This window comes from Dermacentor silvarum, chromosome 2 (assembly GCF_013339745.2).
Source record: "Dermacentor silvarum isolate Dsil-2018 chromosome 2, BIME_Dsil_1.4, whole genome shotgun sequence".
Taxonomy (NCBI): Eukaryota; Metazoa; Arthropoda; class Arachnida; order Ixodida; family Ixodidae; genus Dermacentor; species Dermacentor silvarum.
The window spans coordinates 183,564,960-183,580,972 of record NC_051155.1 but is presented as its reverse complement, the minus strand read 5'-3'; the positions used below and the strand labels follow the sequence as shown (position 1 = coordinate 183,580,972).

At 49.4% G+C, this 16,013-nt stretch overlaps 1 protein-coding gene across 1 annotated transcript in view; it reads right to left on the bottom strand.

The window, feature by feature from the left end:
* Nucleotides 1-16,013, bottom strand: part of LOC119442265 (chloride channel protein 2-like) — a 105,151-nt gene that overhangs the window by 52,581 nt on the left and 36,557 nt on the right. Inside the window, exon 2 of the mRNA XM_037707073.2 lies at nt 311-461. Within this exon, the coding sequence (XP_037563001.2) occupies nt 311-461 (151 nt within the window). The remainder of the gene's footprint in view (nt 1-310; nt 462-16,013) is intronic.

Sequence of the window (16,013 nt, the reverse complement as noted above, 5' to 3'; positions counted from 1 at the left end):
GCTGTTTATCACGCTTTTTTCTCTTATATTCAAATTACAATCCGACGCTATCACGTCGGTAGGTTGTGGTTAAGTATTACTTTACAATTTTTCTGACGGATTTTACTTCGAGAAATTCAATTTTTGTTCACTAACGCCTTGCGCCACGCGAAGGGCCTGCCCGGTCGGGGTGGTTGGGGATTATTATTTCCGACACCGACGCCGACACCGGATTTTCTGCGACACGGGGCCCTTAACGCTATCGCGCTAAAGAGCAGAAGTACATAGGAGACGGTGCACGTGTATGCACCACACACACACACACACTCACCGAAGCACTTTCGCTGCCACTCCGGCCGGTACGGCTTGAGTTCCTTCTGGTCGAGCTTCTCCTCCTTCTTGCGCAGCTTCTCTAATTGCTTCAGCCGAAGCGCCTCGGATTTGGCGAAGGCCCCTAGGTCCTCCTTGTACTGGCCAAACATCTGCGACGAGTCGAGGGGGGAACATTGCTCGTTTAGGGGAAAGAAAAAGGTAAAACTGGGGCAGTAAATATCGGATAAAACGATGTAGCTGTATCTGTAGCCCAATTGGATTGTAAATCACAAATTGCGTCGAGCAAACACAGAAGAGTCCAAGGGACACACTAACATTTAAGCCTCGCATAGATAATACTTCAGATACGCTGCAACCTCGGCAGTGCTGATTTCCTTTTCTTTTGTACGTTTTGGAAGCGTATTTCTAAGTCTATTTTTACTTCTTGGTACAGGGCTAGCTAACACAGGCAAAAAATAAAATAAGAAATAAATAAATAAAAATAATAATTTAACAAATTTAGCAAAATAGGAGAAGAGCAAGAACTTTATTAATTTCAACCCCATATCCGGTGTTTAAAAGGTATAATAACAAGATTTAGACATTGTGATATGTCCTACCCAAGTGGTCCTTTGAGGTTGCAGAGACAAAACACAAGAACACAAAAAGCTTCCAAGCCAATGTCTGCGCGTAACAAGAAGGTGCCGTAATACTTACACTCGAAAAATCAAGACACCGCTTAATTAGCTGCCTCGTTCAACGAGTGCAGTCTGTGAACACAAAGCACCGGAGGCTGCATGCTAACAGGAGACAGTTTGTAATATGGGGAAAGCAATCTGCAATGGAATGTTACTCTAAAGCTCTGTCTCCGTCAGCAGGACAAATGAAACAGCGCTTAAAACGTGTACTTTGTATATGTACCTCTCGGAATGGAAACGTTCAGCGTTTAAACTACGACGTTGCGTGGCTTTTATACAGGTATATAAGAATCGCTACACGGCAGCGCTACGGCGATGATGTAAGCCGTCGGCGTGCGTCCACCTACTTACCCACGGTGTGAACGGTCATTGGGAGGGTCAGCGGTCGTAGGTGAAAGAAGAAGACCAGCTGGCCCGGCGCCGTCTGAGGGTGGTGTCGGCGAGCCTGCGAGCGCGCAGCCCTTCGAACAGTGTTGAACGCCCGACCAACGCGGCCGGCAGCCATGCATGCTTTCTGCTATAGGACTATATACGAACTCTCACAGTGAACTTATCCCGTCTCAGTTACTTCCATAGCTTGTAAAGTCGGCATCTCCGCGTTGTCCTTCTTCCAGCTATTAACAATTGCATTGGTTATCGTTCGAACAAAGGACGACGTATACCGATATCGCGCGTTAGAACATCCGCTCATTTGATGGCAGCGCCACTTTCGGATGTATATATAGCTTCCCAGGAACCATTACAATCCGCACTGAATGGCTGTCAACACGCGCGAGCACCGCGGCTCACAAGTAATATACGAGTACCCGCTTTGCCCGCGTGCTTGTCAAAGTCCAAAAGGCACGCACCTATAGATTCTGCAATGCAAGCAGTGGAAGCGCGAATACTATGACATGCATACATGCATGCATACACATTAATAATAATAATAATAATAATAATAATAATAATAATAATAATAATAATAATAATAATAATAATAATAATAATAATAATAATAATAATAATAATAATAATAATACACGGTTGTGCCGTTATCGTGCTGACGTGCTACTCCGAGGGAAAGTTGGTCTAACGTTTCGTGAAGAGGTCCACAAGACGCCGCGTCGAAGTCGGACAAGTAATGATAACAACGCGATCTTATAATCACAGAAGAGAACGATTGCAGAGCGCGTACATGTACACGAGGTGTCCGTTCTCCTATATAGTAATGAGAACAGATATCAACGGCTCAGCCCACCGCTGACCACCGATCGCCGCCAGAAAATCTGTCACATTGAATTCGATAAGGGAGAAACTTGGGCCGGTTGGTGTAACACAGGTCAGGTTTTGGAAAGCCAGCGCTTAGACGAAGCAGAGAAAAAAAGAAGCAGCAGCAGCATAATGTGTATGTGCCTCTTTTTTTTTTTTTTTTTTTTTTTATTCTTTGCGCTTCGCCTAAGCGCTGGTCCTCCAGAATCTGAACTGTCACAAGAAGTATACATGGTAAGTCGGTACATGGTACTTGGTAAGGGTATTGCAGCCAATCATCTGGTATGCCAAATCCTTTATGTAGGCCACACCCTAAGATGGACCACGGTCTGTAGTCCGGGAGATACAGTACATGTATTCTCTCTCTCAGTATTTCGTCTCTATCCAACGCCACCTAGACTATATGTGGCTTTGCTCTATCCCTCCGTTCTGCCCCTCTCACACACACATGGCTGCAGCAAAGCAAACCAGTAGCCATGCCAAACAATACACATGCGAGCGTTTGGCCAGCTAACGCGAGCACTACGGTGCACTGTTCACGCGCAGAAAGGGGGGTAAACTGCACGACGCCGTCCATCATATGGCGGTTAACAGCGCTTCCTTAAATATAATAAACACCAGTAGTAGTAGTTATCTCATTCAGGCCGTCGCGCGGGGCCACTAAGTGAGCTAGCTCCCTGAACGGAAATCGCGAATGTGCAAGGAAGTACGCGGAGCGGGTGTCAGGCAGCGCGAGCGAGCGAGGAAACAGGCATGCAGGCTCCTTATTATCGCCGGCGCATCGAAACGAAGCCAAGGTCGCCCGGCGATTCCCCTCGGGGTGACCTCTGTGACAGGAATCGCCATCGATACGCAGGCAGAGCCGCCGCACCGCGCGCCCTGTTGAAAGCCGCTCGTTCGCGTCGTCTACAAACAACGACCCGTTACTGGTTCGTATAGTGCATTCTCGTCTTCCTTCTTCCAAAGGGATGCGACAGACGCTTGCGTCCTTGAGACCCGGTACAGTGCGACATGTCTCCCGTGAGCCGATATACGCGCCGTTTACGCCCTCCGCAGCAAGTATATAGAGTGCGGACCGCGTATCGTTGGAGACGGTATATGGGAGAGGCGCAGATGCGGAGGGAACCATAAAAACCACCGTACACGACGTCCGCAACACGCGCCGCACGTCCGCTCATCTCAAGAGGGCTTCTCCGTCCCGAAACGAGAGCGGTGGCGGCCGTCGTGGTGACAAGCCGTTGTAACAAGGGTGCCGCCGTGGCGTTATCGGCAGCTGCGCGCCGACAACGACCGGCCACTGCTCCGTGATCCAAGGCAGCGCACTATACTCGCTCGCTCTTTCTTTTACTTTTCATATCTAGGTCGCGGACAGCTACAGGCAACGAGAGAGGAAGGAAAGGGACACGCCTTTACGCCTCGGGAGCAGAGCGCGAGATCGCGCGTCATCGCGCCGTCCATATCGCTCGCTCCCCCCATTGCATATCTCGAGCCTCCGCATGGACGACCATATACGGCCACTCGAGATTCTGACGGGCACGGACGAGCTTATAGGAGTCGCGGACCTCCTGCTAGATGCACAGTTTCCCTTTATCCGCGGGCATCCGCGGCAACACCGCAAGGTGCTCGAGCTATATACACGCTTGCGCGCACGAACGCCGCGCGTTTATCGATATGCCCGGGCTGCGTTTGCACGAGCACTCGGCGAGGGCCATGCCAGACCAAACACTCGACACGTCGGCCCTCTTCGCGCGTCAGCCGTATACACGTTACCGACGAGAAATCCGTGCGCGTCGTCGTGATGCCCTCTGCTGAACAGCTGGGAGCGACGTGAGCATCCGTTTACAAGCGCGCTGGTGATTGCGGCGGCACGTGCGCTTCGCCGCAACAGTCCAGAGAGGTTTGCGCCCCTCTGCCAACGGGTCGAGTCAGAGGTCGAGCTGGAGCAGCTCTACACGAATATTTGTAAACTCGTCGGTAATTCAAGCGGCACCTTGCATCGATGCAGGACAAGAGAGTGTGCGTACGCACGGAACTCCGCCTAGTTCCGCGTTACGACGGAAGTCCGACGCAACCGAACCCCGCACCGTTTTGTTTACGCACTTTCCCAAGAGCGTCGGTATCGATTTAGCACACGCAGCCGAGTTGACCCAGCCCGACGCGACGGACACTCGGTCGACCCGACGAACTTGCAGGTGTGTAATCCTGCCCGACAAGCTTGAATCGACTCGCTTTTGTCGGGTTTTACGAACCGCTCTGTGCGGTTCGAAGTCCACGAGGCTCCGAGCTAATATATACAAGCGCAAGCGCGGGGTTTAACTATAGTGATGCACAAGAAACGAGACCCCATGCAGGTTTGAATCACCCCGCGGAAGCGGCTGTCTCTGCGTCATGGCCGATGCGACGGAAACACGAGTCAGCGACTTATATGCGTTCGCACACACCGCATGGCACGAATGCGAATGATGTGTGCGTCAGCTTAAGATTATAAGCACCGCGCAAGTACACCGGCCGTTACGATATACTTCACGATCCCTGCAGCGCCAGAAGTATGCATCCGGTTCACTTGGATGGTTCTTCAAGTGGCCAAAGAGAAGGCGCACGAATCTCAGAATAAATGTCCACATCCCGCAGCGTATATGCGAAAAAAAAATGTATAATAAAACAGAGAAATCTAGGAAATAAGACAGCAAGGACAACAGAACCAGGGCATAGCCTTCGCTGCCGCGTCACCATAGTTTTCGCGCAATAGCCGAGCGAGTGCGGAAGACCATCCACGTCCACGACGTCGTTGTCGATGCTTCATCACGGCTATACGCACACGCCTATACAGACAAGGAACTGCCACTTGTGAATCATTAAATACGCCCACGAGAGAGAAAAGGCTGCCATTAGCCTCGAAGACTCCGCGCGTTCGCTGATGTGCCGCAACAGGATCCGTAAAGGCACGCTTCGTCGCCCTTTCTGTAGCATTGCAAAGGTTATCGCCGCGAAACGATGCTGCTGCGATGTCGTTAAAGCCACGCCGGCGCAACTTTCGCCACCGTCCTTAAGCCACAGGCGTGTGCATGCACCAAAGTGGCGGACAATACGAGTTCCTGTCCAACAACAATACGTCAAAGGGGCTCGCAATAAGTTTGTCCCAAGTACTCACAAAAAAGTGAAAGTGTTGACTGCAAACTCTTCTTACTCATCTTCGACACCTACCGACGTAGCGCGCTTCGCAACACCTTTCACTTATGAAAAGAGCTAAACATCCACCGGAATATATTTAAAAAAAAAAGAAGAATACGCTTAGGCGGATGTCCTACGAACGCGATTAATCCTATCCTGCGCTAAAACATACATAATTTATCGCAACGTTGGTTGAGACATATTACGCTCAGGCTACTCAAATCGTTGCTATTGCAGCAGTGATCAAAACGTGGCAAAATAAGGGGCAATCAGGTGAAAACAATAGCCGCACAGTTTGGACAACGAACGGTGCATCGAATCTGATTTTCGTTCGGTTCGTCTTACAAAAATATGTGCTTTAACATATCTTAACACAACTTTCGGCCACGCCTTTTTTAAATTATTATTACTATAATTTTAAGTTTCGTCATTCGTGACACGTTCACGAGTTTCCGAATATTTGTTGGCTAGAGGCAAGCATCGATCAACCAGACCATCGCGTGTCCCTCGCGATTGACGAGAGACACGGTGCATTGAGGAAATGACGGTGATGTGCGGTTCAAAAAAGACTCACTAAAAGAGAACGTTGCCGTCCATTCATGTGTGACACGTAACCACATCCACACGTATGCGTGCATTCAACAGTTTTCCATACGTATGATGAAATACTTCTGCAATACGTATGTGTATAGCATATACGACGTCAACGCTTAGTCGTTCTTTTATTTTTAATTTGCGATTTTCCTTTATCAGTAGGTGTCCTTTCTTTTTTTTAATCACGTTGAGATAGCATGCTCTCCGGTAGCCAATTTTCCCAGCCTCTCATCTCTTCTTGAACAATAACAACAGCGGTAACAACGACCACAGCTTAGCTAGCTACCTCACGCATACAGGGCGATGGTTTGCTCTGCCTCGGAAGTAGTGGTGCGGCATCAACTGCCACGAGGCCAACGAAGATCGCCCAAGTTTCCTCGCTTGTCGCTTGTTGGCAGAATAAACTTTCATTGGCAGGTTATAATTAGCGATACCTTGGTGAATTAGCTGTCCTACTGTGTCATTATGACACATTTGTGTCACCCACTGCCACGCTGTACACATGCTTCATCAATGCAAAACCGTCCTTCCCATTCGAGGTGGCCATTAAAAGCCAGCGGCGAGTAAAGGCTGTGTGAACTCAGCTCGGTATACTTGGAGCAGGCGTGCGTGTGTATCCACATTTGCTTATCTGCGTCGGCTTGGGTTATTGCCAGACGGCGAGGCCAACAACAATATCCCATGCCGCTAGGAAGAGCTTACGGCCCGTGAGTTTGATACAAACACGTGCAAGACTCTTCCAAGGACTCGTGCAGAACGCACAAAAAACCTGTAAAGCAATCACCGTATATCGCTTATCTCTCCACTGTGCTTTTCTTACTGTGGTATACCGTTGAAAAAGCGTTATATGCGCCTGAAGCTCTGCATCGTGCACTGCCTGCGCGATCGGCCGAGGCCTCCAAATGCACTGGCTTCTGTATTGGCCTCGATATGAACAAGCTGCAGAGGGCGACGATCAGCGACGCGTAACGAAGATGCGGTGGCGCTGCCGTCGCGTCCTGTATTCTGTGCAAGCCAAACTACTACTACTTCTTCTACTACTTCTACTACTACTTCTGAAAAAAAAAAAAAAGCTATCCGCATAGTTTCTGGCTCAGACTATACCTAGCTCATACCAGACAATCGTTTATTAAACATAGCATATCTCCCATCCATCATCTAGTATCATTTACCATACTTCGCGCCTTGAATAACTTGAGCTTACCTCGGGTAAGTTCATAATCCAACTGTCATCGGTGACACAAACGCACACTCATACAAGCACCAGACGCAAATAGAAATGGCATCTACCCCGACTTCGCGCAACGTATGGCTCCCAAATGTTGCATTTCGTGGTTCCGAACACCCTTAACACAAAGAAATGGCACACAGAAAGTATGAACCTAAACATAAAAGCAATTGTTCAGCAATTTTTTGCGCATTTGGTGGGCTCAAACCCAAACTAGCGTATTCCTTTTTTTTTTTTTTTTTTGACACGGTATAAAAGGAAAAATACCTGCTATGTATTTTGTTTGGACTTCATTTACTATATCGTAGTGTGGAATTGCAATCATATTTTAAACCTTCTGTTTCTGCTATACCACTGTTTCTTTTTTTTACTTCTCAGTGTATTGTATATTTTAATTTTACTTTTGTCTTGCATTTAGCTTAATTGTAATTCTGCATTGTGTACGGTTCCTTGATTCATGATGTATGTGAAATTGCATTTTTCCCCTTCACTGCTGCCATTTTCTAAGTGGACCCCGGACCCCGTCAAGCTGCTTCAAGGCAGCTTTATGTCCAGGGCCTTTTTCTCTTGGAGAAATAAAGTTAATCTTGAATCTTAATGATGCGCATTGTCTCTGCATGCAAGGTTAATGGATGTGGCCATGTTTTCAAAAGTTCATTTGCAAATATGGTGGCTCATTGTGGCGAAAAGCGAAGCGCACAAGTGTCAACGTAGTCGCAAGTAAGGTCGATTTCACAAAGCCTTTGGTTCGTAAGACTTGTTTGCCACTGGTTCGTCGCCCTCGCTAAATATACAGGGTGTTTTTTTTTTTTTTTTTTTTAGCTGCACCAAATTTTTAAATTAGAAAAATATATATCTTGTTCACGTTACCTTTACCATTCGAGTGCACCGATTGGCGGCCTCTAGATACAAGGCAATTTCCGCACTTACGTGCGTAATTAGCAAAATTACGCTAATTAACTTTCTAATTATCAACAATAGGTGACTACAGCAAATGAGTACTTTGGGGGGCCCGTCCTCGACACTACCTATCCCAACGATCAAATTTTCAATAGCGGAGTTCATGTGAGAGCTAAGCGACCAATTAGTTCCCCCTGGCAGGCTCCTTGAAACCGAAACTGGCCGCAAAAAGAGCGTCCTTGTCGTCGATGTCGCCGCCGGTCCGGCCCGCGAGCAGCATTTGGACACCAAGCATATATATATATATATATATATATATATATATATATATATAATATATGTGTCCAAATGCACGCAACACCAAGCATATAGCCTATACGATCCCTAGTATCGCATTTATTTCTTGCAGCAAACTTGCACTTTCCCTACAAGTGAAGCGCAGTAGCAGGGGTCGCGCTGCTTCCAACCTCTGCAGCCAGATCGCCCATATTTAACCCTAAACCATGCTTGGATGTCACTAGTCACCATGCAGTACACACCTTCGCAGGTTATGAAAGTTGAAAGCCTTGTAGATGGAAACTAATTGTTGAAAAGAAGTGCCGAGAAGAAGTACGTTGTACCCTATACCCCACGGTACAACACAAACAAACGATGCATGGAAACACCGCGTCGCCTCTCCCCATGTTTCGCAAATCTGGTGCGCAGCCAGACCGCATGCATGTTTGCGCGCAGAAGCCGCTCGCCACTATCTTCAAATGGCCAGAAGACCTGTGTGTGTGCGTTCGCGAAGTGTTTGGCCAAGACCCTTCCAGCAGGTTTCCGTCAAGAGCAAATCTGCCTTCAGCCCTAATGCGTCCCGATTCGTTTCCGCCATTTCCAAGTCGACGCACACCTCGGACCAAGCCGCGGCGCGCCCTGGAGTTATTGAGAGAGACGGGTTCACTGCTTCGATCATTATATGGTGCGCGTATACACAACACGAGCAGGTCGCAGAGCGGAGTCACGATTACTGGACGAGGCAGGGGAGAAGCTATAGTGCATAGTGGGCACGAAGGGAAGGAGAGACAGACGGAAGAAAAGAAAAAAAAAAAAGAGGAAGAAAGCGCTCGGCAGCCGCATTCCAAAGGCTGACCACCAGCAGCAGCCGGCTTTCGTCACTGTTGACGGAAGTGTAATCACGTAAACAGCGGGTACACAGCAGACGTGAAAAGGGTTCATTTTCCTGTTCCGCCGCCCCAGTCGGGCCCGCCGCGAACGCAGAGAGAACGACCGCCGGGTTTTTTTTTTTACTCCTCGCCTCGACGGTCTTCATCTGCGACGGCCCCAGCGGGGCACAGGCCGGAGAAAGAACAGTTCGCTGAGCCGACGACGGTCGATGCGTCAGCTTCGGAGCAAGCTATAACCCCCCTTCCCAGCAGATGCGAGACGATCGACCGTCGCGGCAGCGCGAACACAGCAGAAGGTTAATCGACACAAACAAGCGGCATCCATGGCCAATTGATGGCTGCTCGCTCGCCGCAATCAGCAAAGGATCGCAAACGGGAGAAGCAATCGCGCGGATCGAGGCTGTCTTCTGTATTTTTTTTTTTTTTTCGCGACGGTCGTTCTTCGGTGTCTAGGAGCGCGAAGGCGTCACCGCAGTGTTCTGGACGGGCAAGGAACGTTAAAGGTGTACTCACATGACATTTTCGACTTCTCTTTCTTTTTCAGGTAAATTAAGGTTCAAACACTTAAAGCATTGGCTAGCGTCCGAACACCCTAAATAATTTACTATAAGCTTACTTTTCTCTGCGAACCACGGCCCGATTTCACAAAAACGTTCTCACGCTAAAGAAGTTCGTAAGAACCGATGCAAGCCAACGGCAATGCTAGACATATTCTTAGCTACGGCGGCCGGCCAATGACAAATAGTACTTATACGAACAAAAAGCTTTGCGAATTCGACCCCAATTTCGATTTCGGTATACAGGATGCATCGGACGGTACAGGCATAGAACGGTACAAGCAACGAACGTCATCACGCTCGATGCATCATGACGTTAGGATAGATGACCAGCTTCATTTCATATACGAATCGAATAGCAAAGTGTATTCTATTCTTATTCGAAATTTCGAATATTCGCACAGTCCTATATTGAGAAACCTATATTGACCCTATATCGGTCAGCTTGCATTATTTTTGCCCACAATGACAGTATCATCAAACAGGGAGCGTTTGTGTTCTTATCGTTTATACATCTTCCTGTTTTCCAACGTAACATTTGCCACTATAGTGAAAAGGAATGCGTTCTGCACTCAACAAACTGATTTCAACGCCTTACCTTACAGGTTAAAACGGCGTCTTTCTTTTCCGGTCCTTGTATTTCGGCAACTTCTGCTGCCGAAAGACAACACCGTTTTTTTTTTTTTTTAATTCCAGAAGTATGACCTATAGGTTCGAAAAAAAAAATGTATCGGGCTTAACGTCCCGAAGCTGCACAGTGCATGGGCTATGAGGAACGTCGTAGTCAAGGGCGCCGGATTAATTTTCACCACCTCGGTGTCTGTATAAAGTGCATCCCAAGCACGGTGTTGTTTCATTCCGCGCTCCTTGTAATCACGGCCGCCGCGGCTGGTAGTCGAACCAGCGTCCTCGTGCTCAGCGAATGAACGCCATAGCCTGCAGCACCTGTGCGTTCCGTCGAGCGGACGCGACCATACAGCCACTAAGCTCTATTATTGCGCCTGTATGGTTACATCTCGCTAGGGCGCCTTCAGTGTCCCCATCGTACAACTCGCACTCTCGATACGTACGCCACAGCGCGGCGTATTTTGCGAGCAAATAATTATACGGCGGCAACTGGAAGGACACCGACGCACGCGCAGAGCACGCCACACGCCCTTTTACGCTACGTCGTGTAATTAGCGGACCTGCAGCGCTCGTGTACGGGAATAGCGTCTCGAACAGGTACAAAGGGATTAGAAGAGACAGCACACAGACATCACGATCAGAAGCCACTCTCCCGCGCTGGACAACGACAGCCGCGACAAGCGTCACGCGCCAGGGACCGTCAACACAACACAAGGCATGAAAAGGAAGGACAGCGGTGGGGAGGACCCGCGCTGCAATAGAATACCCGTGGCGTAATGCAGACTCTTTCATCTCGTCACAACAGAAAGCGCCTCTGTCTTGGACGAGGAGAGAAGCGTGGCGTGTCTTCAGCAAGAGCGCGGGTCCCAGGTGCCAGCAGAGTAATTAAGCATCCCCGTGTTTTGTCGACTTGCCAGACGTCCGTCTGCCTCGCTTGGAACGTCTCCGAACGACGCATCGACCATCGCCGCCGCTGGCTGTCTACATCGCGTTGGACGGCCGTGAACGAGAAGCCTTCGCGGCAACCTTCCGAGCGCGTGCGCGCGGTCTCGAATTTATACCGCAGGCACCGTCGTGGGGCGCCGCAGTCGTTTGTAGAAGAGGCCACGGAGAGGGAGGTTTACACGGAGAGGCGCATAGAAGCAATATGTGTGTGCTCACAAATCGCGCTTCTGCGGCACGCACAAGCGATTTACGCCAGCCGACTGCCAACTGGTGCGATACCTGCATTTATCCGATAGGTGTCACTGATTCCCCGATCCAAACTAAAGTCCCAGGTTCCAGTGACTTTATATCCAAACACTATCCGTTCACTACGATCCACGCCCCGTTACAAAGGAGATGCCAATAGATCATCATCATCAAAAAGCCTTCGCAGATGACTGCCGATCGGAGCAACACACACATCAAAGACAACTCGTATATATACAGGAGAGTCCACAGAGTGCACACTTCGGAAGTCCAACGAGTTAGGTTTGCCTGTGCCATAAATATATGTAAACGTTTCACTGCATATTGTGCAATTTTCTTCGCTACAACCGAGGAGTTATAGAAACAGTTTGCAGATATGCTTCGACTATGTAGATGGACCGCCGCTTGCCACGGCGTGGCGCAAGCATGGGGCCTCTGTCGGTGGTGGTGAAAACTTATTAGCACTAAAATTGCTGCGGAGTGACTCCGCGTCCGCTGATTTCATGCCATTCTTCCGCGGCAGCCATCGAAAGCTCCCGGGGCGTCGGCATAATGCCCTCTGGACTGTTGTAATTACGCGTGAGCTCCCAGCAAAAGCGCCGCAGAAGCATGCAGCGCGGGCCTTTGCACTCGCGCGCAACAGTCCAAAGAAGAGGCTCTCTCTCTCCCTCTCTCTCCCATCGCCCCCCCCCCCCCCCTTTCAATGTAAAGAGTGCATAACAGCGCTTTCTAGTGGGCCAAAAGGGACACACAGAACTGCTCGAAAACCCTCGCGAGAGCACGCTTATAGAGCAGTTCCGAGTGCTCTTGTAGGGCGACTAGAAAGTGACACATGGTACAAAGTAATTACATATAATTAATTCATTCATTAATCCATTCATTGCTGATCAACTTGTTTAATGCAGTAAGGCACGGTGCTTTACATCTTACCATAAATATTCGTTTCCATGCAGGGTGAAGAACCACAGCGACCAGAGTGAGGCGCAAGCCATCGCAGCTGGAGGGGCGATCCACTTTTCTAAAGAGCGCCCCGCACCCGCTTGGCGCCGGCGCGTCTCTTCAAGCCCGTGGCAGGTCCAGAGCGGGCTTGGAACGTTGGGTGCCGCTACCACGTTGCAGTGATGGCATTTGACGGTGGTTGTAGTCGTTGAGGCTGCTGAACCGCATCTGGCTCCTCATCCGCACATTAAGTACGCGCGCCATTTCTGCGGCGCATACGCCGTGAGAGCGAAGTCGTTGCGTGTATCGTGCACGAGGACCTGCGCAACCTTTGGCAGTCCTTTGAGTATAGCGGGATATTGCTGATGGGTATCTTGAATGGCAGTTGCCTGCGTCTCTCCTGCTTACGTTTCAAATACAAGGTCTTAGCTGACTTCATACGGGTTTGGCGTATCTGGGTATCTTGTAACCACTTACAGAAAAAATAACAGCCCTTTCGCGCCTCCAGAGCATCGTAGCGAGTCGGAAGAAGTTCCACAATGAAGGCCTCAGCGACACGTGAAGCGATAATTAGTCGCAGAGTAGATAACACTGACGGTACAGAAGCAGTTAGCGCCAATGTAAACTAATAACTACATTGCACAATACTCCTGTAAAGGGTGCCCCGCCTTAATTATAACCATATTGAGGCAAAGCCGCCTTACGGCACACTTTCGGGAAATGGGGCGAGTTCACTTGGACTAAGCAAGACTCACGCCGCAAGGCAATTGCATATGAAATGCGGCTTCAGCGGCGCCCACAAGAACCGGGAATTAGTCACAGAATAGGTACAATCAATGGTACGGGTGTAATTAGTGCCAATATAGTTGAAAATTAACTACATTGCACAACATAGTACACTATCTCCACGATCGGCTCACTTGGCCTCTTGGTAAAGAAAGGTCAATCGTCGACGCTAAAGAAGACAATTAAGGCCGATGTAATTGCGCATGAAACACGATGCGAATAAGATACGAAATGAGTGAATAACGAACATGAAAACGAGACAGCATAGAGAGATACAATCAACTTCTAACCCCCAAATCATTTTTTTTTTTTCATCACTGAAACAACCACCGTATACGCAGACCTTGTCTTTATCGTCTGAACTCGGTTGACCCTTTCTTTTCCCGCCATGGTCGATGCGTGACTTGGCAAGGAAGGAGAAAATGTGCGCAGGGCTGGTTGCGATCGCGCTCGCCAAGGCATGGGCAGCCTCATTCTTCGGGGTTTCCGGAGTGTCCGGGTGCTCGCGTCACCCTTCGCTTTTGGTCCAATTCTGCCGCCATTTTCCGGCAGAGAACTTTCAAACAGAGTCGTGAAAAGCGAGTTTATATAGCCACGCCCCTTCGCACACGCTGCGGGAGCCATACATTGATGTCTCGAGCAAGGACTGATATACAAGGGTTGCGACGGGCAAGTACACTCTACGTCATCACGAGTCACACGCTTAGCTGCGCAGAGTACCGCATATATATATATACGACGGCACACCGCACATGCGAGGGTCGAGCGTGAGCCGGGGCACGAGGCATCGCCTGCCTCAGGTCGGCGCCGTCTACAAAGCGCCGAATCAACCCGGATTCTTCCTGCAGCGGTGATGACGCAAGCCACCGCGCGACACGTGCCACCGCCACGCCGAGGACTCGGCGGGCCCCGCTGCTGCTCTTCAAGCGTCTTTCCGCGCGTCCCGAAACCACGAGCGCGGCTGCAACCGTCGGAAAGCCAACTGAGCGCGCACGCCGGCGGCGCTCCCTTCCCTTGAACGCGCTATAGCGCTGATTTGCATACACAGGCGCTGTCGGTCGGCGTTGTTAGAGCTGCGCGCAATGAATCCTTCACCTCGCACAGGCGCACTTTGGCTCGAGATCGTTCGCGGACGCCGCAAGCAGTCGTGACGCGAACAACGCGATGGCAGGAAGCCAGTTGGCTACTTTTCTTCTTTTTTTTTCCAATCGCGTGTCCGCAAGCGCAGCACCTGCAGGACGGTTGACAGAACGAGGACCGCGCGTACGTCTTTTATACGAAGGCGAGCGCCAAAACACTGACGCTATAGGTAATTTTGTGCGCCTCCAAAATACGACGATTCGCAAACGCTTGCAAATAGCTGAAGCTTGTTAGCAACGTGAAGAAACAAGGAAATGCACCTCCGCAGTTCATGTAAGGATTCCTCCGTCATGGCAACGTCTTTCCGCATTCTGAACCGATCGTAGATAAGGCCGGAAGAATTAAAGGACTGGCGGCCAAGACTGGGCATTGGTCCGACTCCGTGAGCACGTGACGCGCAGTGCGTCAAGATTTAGATGCACGTATATACCAGTGAAATAAAGGGAAATTTGTGCTATAGCGACAATATCTTAAAGGTATGGATGTCTCTCTTGATTATGTATAGAATATTTAATTTTACTGTCTCAGTGACCTTTCGAGACAGCAATTCACAAGACCGATGCTAAAAAGTGCAGTCAGCAACAGGTTACAGTGTAGTCGCTTAGTATAAAAGGGGCCTTTCTGAAGAATATATTATTTTAAGTGTAAAACCTATCGGGAGTCTGAGTAAAATAGATTTTTCAACAACACTGTAACGTAATCAGCGAGAAGAGATGCCTTCTGAATTTCTAATTTTGCTGGTGAAAGGTTCGCCGAATCACACTCGATAAAGAATCCCCTCATTCATTTAGGTAAGCCGTTTATTTATCACCACGTTAAGGTAAGTGATGGCCACGTTATCGTGTAATACATTCTCCACGCACGTGCAGACGGCTTTCAAAGTATCCGCCGTACGTGCTCTTACAAGCGCAAATTCTGGCACATGAGAGCATGTCGGCGAGCAAAAGAAAAGCAGCCTTGGTGAATTAAGTGTCCGCAAAGTCCAGCTGAGTAGTCAAGTACGGCAGGCTGAAAACAGGGAGCCATCGCTCAAACGAAGCTTCGATTCACGTCGCAAGTTCGTCGACGTGTTGGCTTGCCCGAGTGCTCTGAAGAACAGAGAACCACTAAAAGGTGTGTGTCCGTGGGAAGAAAGCGCAAGAGTTGAAGCGCTTCAGTTATTAAGCTTCGCAGCAACAAGAATAGCGTGCATAATAATCATTGCGCTACCGCATTCCGATCCGCACCAGAAAGTGTATCGGAACTACCAGAAACTACGTTCGGAAATTCCACATTACAAGAAGCATGCCGAGACACGGCCGACCGAAAAGACTACACAGACCAGACACGGTTCGTACGTGTTGTCTTCTCTATATAGCGCGTGCGTCTTTCGTGCTGCTCGCAGTGCGTGTGGAGCCTAACCAACCGTCACCAACGAGTGCTGTTCAGCCGCCGTACACTGCACGTACTTCGCAATACTGGTGATCAAGCCGTC